The sequence below is a fragment of the Brachypodium distachyon genome, chromosome 4 (assembly GCF_000005505.3).
Source record: "Brachypodium distachyon strain Bd21 chromosome 4, Brachypodium_distachyon_v3.0, whole genome shotgun sequence".
Lineage (NCBI taxonomy): Eukaryota > Viridiplantae > Streptophyta > Magnoliopsida > Poales > Poaceae > Brachypodium > Brachypodium distachyon.
In genome coordinates this window covers 32379913-32385211 of record NC_016134.3, presented here as the reverse complement: position 1 = coordinate 32385211, position 5299 = coordinate 32379913, and the positions used below count along the sequence as shown (strand labels likewise).

At 44.3% G+C, this 5299-nt stretch overlaps 1 protein-coding gene across 1 annotated transcript; it reads left to right on the top strand.

Moving 5' to 3' along the window:
- The first annotated feature begins 311 nt into the window (after positions 1-311).
- LOC100833319 (L-type lectin-domain containing receptor kinase IX.2) lies at positions 312-3523 on the top strand. Its single transcript, XM_003577892.4, has 2 exons — positions 312-1379; positions 2092-3523. Exons 1-2 carry the CDS (start codon positions 502-504, stop codon positions 3158-3160), a joined length of 1947 nt encoding a protein of 648 aa, XP_003577940.1. The 5' UTR covers positions 312-501; the 3' UTR covers positions 3161-3523.
- Positions 3524-5299: the final 1776 nt, after the last annotated feature.

Below are 5299 nucleotides of genomic sequence, written 5' to 3'. Positions count from 1 at the left end.
AGTAGCTCAGCAAGTTAGAGATCTAACAACCAGGAACGTTCTTGCAAACATGAAGCTCCGTCTTGACTGTGGATATCCTGCAGGTAGGTGATAATTGATTCATGTACAGATCGTAAGTCGCATTCGCACCATCGCAAGATGCCAGCCTAGGTCGTCGATCATCAGAGTCGTCGTCGCCAATTCTTCATGCCAGGAAAATGCCTACATGATTAGGGCATTAATTAATGCGTGACACTATAATTAATCTGGATGCATTAAATATGTAAAGCATACGAAAGGGCAGGTTGCTGCTTGTGGCAAGCATCCCCAGGTCGCGCCCACGGATTTGCCTTCTGGAAACAACCACCTTTGAGAAACATCACTCAGTTCAGTCCGTTGTCATCCTTTGTCCTCTCCGTTTGTTCCGTGAAACTTCCCTATACATAGATACATTGGTACATACACGACGAGATACATATCACGCGCCAGCTCTAATTGGTGAGGCTCGAGCTAGTTACAGTTATGTTTGCTGCAAGCAGGAGCCTGCAGCTTCTCCTCCAGCTCAACGCCGGCTGCTTCCTCCTCAGCATATTGCCATTTGATGTTGCCGCCGCGGCAGCGGCAGCGCCACCCTTCTCCTTCAGCTTCGACTTCTCCAACTCATCCACGTACAACCTACAAGACCTCCATTTCGAGGGCAACGCGACGCACGATTTGCACGGTAAACTCATCGACCTTACCTGCAACTCTATCGATTCCATCCGCAATTGCACGGGGCGGATATCGTACGCAGATCCGGTGCCGTTCTACGACGACGCCAAGGGCATCGTGGCCAGCTTCGCCACACGGTTCACCTTCAGGGTCAGCTGGCTCCCTGGTCAAGAAAGCAGGAAGGGGGATGGCATGGCTTTCTTCCTCACCGGTTACCCGTCAGACATGCCGCCTGACTCAGAAGGCGGCGGCCTCGGCCTCATGAACAGTGACAACAGCATTGCCGTTGGCAATCACCGCTTCGTCGCTGTTGAGTTTGACACGCACAACAACTCCTATGAACACCCAGCCCCGAAATCCTTGGACCACATCGCCATCAACCTAAACTCTGTCAGAAACTCGTTTAAGATGACGCATCTGCCCAGCTTCAGCATTCAGGGCACTATGACGGCGTCCATCAATTTCGACGGCAACACCCGTAGGTTGGTCGCTACCCTGCAATTCGACGACCGTCCTTTTACACCACCAGTTGAGGTCAGCGCGCAATTGCCCGAGCCAATCACAGCCTTGCTCCCGCCAGAGGTGGCCGTGGGGTTCTCTGCGTCCACCGGCCAACTAGTGGAGCTCCATCAAATATTGTCCTGGTCCTTCAACTCCACACTTGCACAAGAAACAGAAAGGTATTTGTTTATCCATTGGAAATACAACCGATACCATCTACTAGCACAAGGAATTATGCTAATTATTGGAATTTGCCTCACCTTAAGTTTAACTTCTTTTATGTATATTATTTCATATCTCTTCTAGAGTTTGGCACAGGTGGATTATACACAATTTCTAGGGAATTTTGGGGATTGCAGTTTATTTTAAATTTGAATCCACAAAATTCCCTCAAAATCGCGTGAAATCCACCCGTAGCAAACAATTGTTCAAGCTTCCACTCATACCATAAGGATCACTGCACCATAACAACTAATGAAATGAATGTAAGTATCGCTAGGTAAACTTTTGGTTTTAAGTGCTGTCCACAAAACACATCCCATACAGGACTCGCTAGGGTCAACTGTAAATCTGGTAGTAGCCTGCGGTGCCAGCCGCAAAGCTGTATATCCATACGAAAAAAGAAGATATAATAGCTCAATTTATTTGGCAAAAAGCTAGGGGATAGCTGTATCAAGGTAACATGGGAAAGGACATGGCTTAGCTCAATTTATTTGGCACAAAGCAATCGTAGATATTATACTCTCACTATAAAGAGAACTCTCATTCTTAATGGATCGCAGTATCCTCTCACACCAACTTACAACCTCTCATGTAAAAGAATGCAAATAAGTTACACTGAAGCTGTGCATCTTGAGCAGAGCATATAATTATTTCATAACTTGCAGCTTCGACGGGTGGGGGCCTAATCATAGCAGCGATTGTTGGAGGATTTCTTGTGTTTATAGTCGTGATTTGGTTCATTCTGGCATGGTTTATGCGTAAACGAGGGCGTGATTCCATTATGGCGGGTACTGGCCAAAGGCGATTCCGGTACCGCGATTTGGTTAATGCAACTGACAACTTCTCCGAGAAGAGGAAGCTCGGCAAGGGTGCCTTTGGCGCAGTGTACCAGGGGACATCCCTCAAGGGTCATGGAGGCCAGGTGGCTGTCAAGAAGATCTTCAAGGGGTCACTAGGAGGGCCTAAGAACTTCCTCGACGAAATCAACACCATTAGCAAGACAAAGCACAAGAATCTTGTCAGCCTGGAAGGTTGGTGTTGCAGCAGCAGCGGAAGCTGGAACTTGATGTGTTGTTGCTGCCAAAAGGAGGATGATCATAACATCTTCCTTGTCTATGAACTGATGCCTCAGGGGAATCTCCACGATCACCTACACAAGGAGGATACAGTTCTTCCATGGCCCACCAGGTACAAAATAGTGAAGGGAATTGGGTCAGCTCTTCTTTACCTCCACCACGAGTGTCATCCATACATCCTGCACAGGGATATCAAGCCCGGGAACATACTCCTGGACAATGATTACAATGCGAAGCTCGCCGATTTCGGGCTGTCGAGGATCGCCGACCACAACAACGCCACGGTGGTGACCAACGCCGTGGGGACAAGGGGATACATGGACCCGCAGTGCATGAAAGCAGGCAAAGTCAGGTTCAACCGTAGCACTGACCTCTACAGCTTTGGGATTGTGCTGCTGGAGATCGCCTGCCAGCGTAACAAGTCGAGGGATGGAGTCTGGGATCTGTATAGCAACAACGATGCTGAGCGCATGGTGGAGGTCGCGGCTGATGAAAGGTTAGGCGGCAACTTTGACAGGGCGCAGATGCATCGTGTGCTTGTCCTGGGGCTCTGGTGTTCTCTGCGTGATGGTGCACAGCGACCTTCGATGCAGGACGCAATGCAATTGCTGGAGCACGATAACACACCATTGCCCCACCTTGCATCGTCTGCCACTGGCTCTTCTATTTAATCCGATGGTTATTCAGCATAGTTGCTTGTTTAATCAGTTGGTTATAACTTCAGACACGCCCAGACTTATCTATTGCACGTTGTACCAATGATATGTATCACCAAATGAACATCTAGCATTTTTTTAATCAAAACATATGTAAATTGATATGAGTGAGTAATCGAGCGGGCAGGAGGGGGGGAGAGAGGCTTCGCTTATGTCTGGTTTGAGCCCAACTAGAGAGATAGGCTTTGGTATGTCGGGTTTGAACCCCAACTATCCTTCACCAAAATTTTGGCATGACTGAAATTTGTGCGAGTTCTAGTTGTTTGGGTTGTAGCCAGAGTATCCTTCCAATATTTTCACAAAATAGTTGGTCCTCTATTTTGTCTGGAGCCAATTTACTTGGCAAATTTTCATCAACTTTGGTTGACCGGTGCCTGGTTTGGTTCTAATGGAAAGATTATATGTTGAGCCAACAATTTGTCATGACAAATATTCTTTTGCAAAATAGAACAAAAATGACTTACCAATTCATTGCTGCCCATGTACCGTTACCACGAAATGACTATCATTCCTTAATATTTCACCATATTCTTCCTCGAACCTTATTTCCTGTACATCTACGCTCCCCACCATAGTGCTAGGAAAAGAAGAAGCACCGATTTTTCCTAATGAGCTGATCCAGCTTATCCATGTCTATCGGCAAATCTAGTATCACAGATAACAAGTAGAAGTTGCTAAAATACATGACGGCAAATCTAGTAATTCACTACAACACAAATGTCTTGTAGAGACATTTTCATTGAGGCAATATACTCTTTGTCTCTACCTAGAGACAGTTTTGAGACAGAGTTTCATGTAGAGACAGTCTATGAGACGTTATGGATAATGTCTTAAATATAGAGACACTAGTTGAGACATTATGGTGTAGAGACATTTTTTGAGGCATTTAATAGATTGTCACAAGACTCATGTAGAGACATGGTTTTGGGATACTTGATGAAATGACCTTATGGTATGGTTAGAGACACTATTTGAGACACATTTTATGTTGTGTAGAGACATTTTTAGCAAGTTTGAGACATGTAGCAGACTACTCATAATAATTTCATTAGAAGTATAAGCAAGAATTGGTATCATGAGATGGTTAGGTGAGTGTGTAGTTTTCCTTAAGGTCTTGAGTTCGAGTATAGGTTTCAACATGATTTTTTCAATGTATATTTTCTAGCACATGAGTATAGAGACACAATTTAATGTCTTTACAAAATGTCGCATTGAATGTAGAGACAATACAGTGTCTCTATGAAATGTCTAAAAAGTATAGAAACACAATGCAATGTCTTTACGAAATGTCGTAATGAACGTAGAGACGGTATAGTATCTCTATGTAATGTCTAAAACAATAGAGACGTTTTATTAATGTCTCATCACACATAACGACACTGTCCGTAGTGGCAATTTTGTGGCATTGTACGAAGTGTGGCTAAAGTTATGTAGAGACAATTATAGTGTCTCTACGAACCAAAACTAATGTCTTTACGGCTATTTCTCTTGTAGTGATTCCAGCAAATATGCTAGACGCGTGAAGCTGCCAACATTTTTTTTGAGAGAATTCCATATTTGCCACTGAGAATTTGCCTGTATGCTCAAATGCCACTGAGAATTTGTGTGTTCCACATATATGACACTACCGTTAGTTGACCGTTAAGTACGAAATAAAAAGACAATTTTGCCCCTATGAAGCACTCCCTCAGTCCCAATTTAAGTGTCATTTTAGGTTTTTAAACTCCAAAATTAAGTGTCGCGTTAGCGGCAATCTACTGCATGACCGAGTAAAAGCTTTGGCATTAACTGTTTTTTTTTCTCTCACGGCTGTTCAGGGCTTGTATGCAGCGATTTAAAGCACTGATTAGTGGCAACACGTGCCTTGGTTATGGCCAAGCAACATTAAAGAGTAAGCATGTCAAAAATTGCATGCGGCTGCATGCAGCAATTAATCCGAGCAGCCTATTTTTTTTCCGACCAAGGGACGAACACAAAATTTGAGTGCCATATTTGGAACATGCAAATTCTCAGTGGCATTTGGGCATACGGACAAATTCTGAGTGACAAATATGAAATTCTCTCTTTTTCTATTATATACGTTCCAGGAAAAAC

Excerpts from the sequence above, each read along its gene's own strand:
- LOC100833319 (XM_003577892.4), top strand. The coding sequence starts at position 502 with ATGTTTGCTGCAAGCAGGAGCCTGCAGCTTCTCCTCCAGCTCAACGCC. Across the intron at positions 1,380-2,091 it reads GAAACAGAAAGGTATTTGTT|GGGCCTAATCATAGCAGCGA; the intron begins TATCCATTGGAA and ends TTCGACGGGTGG.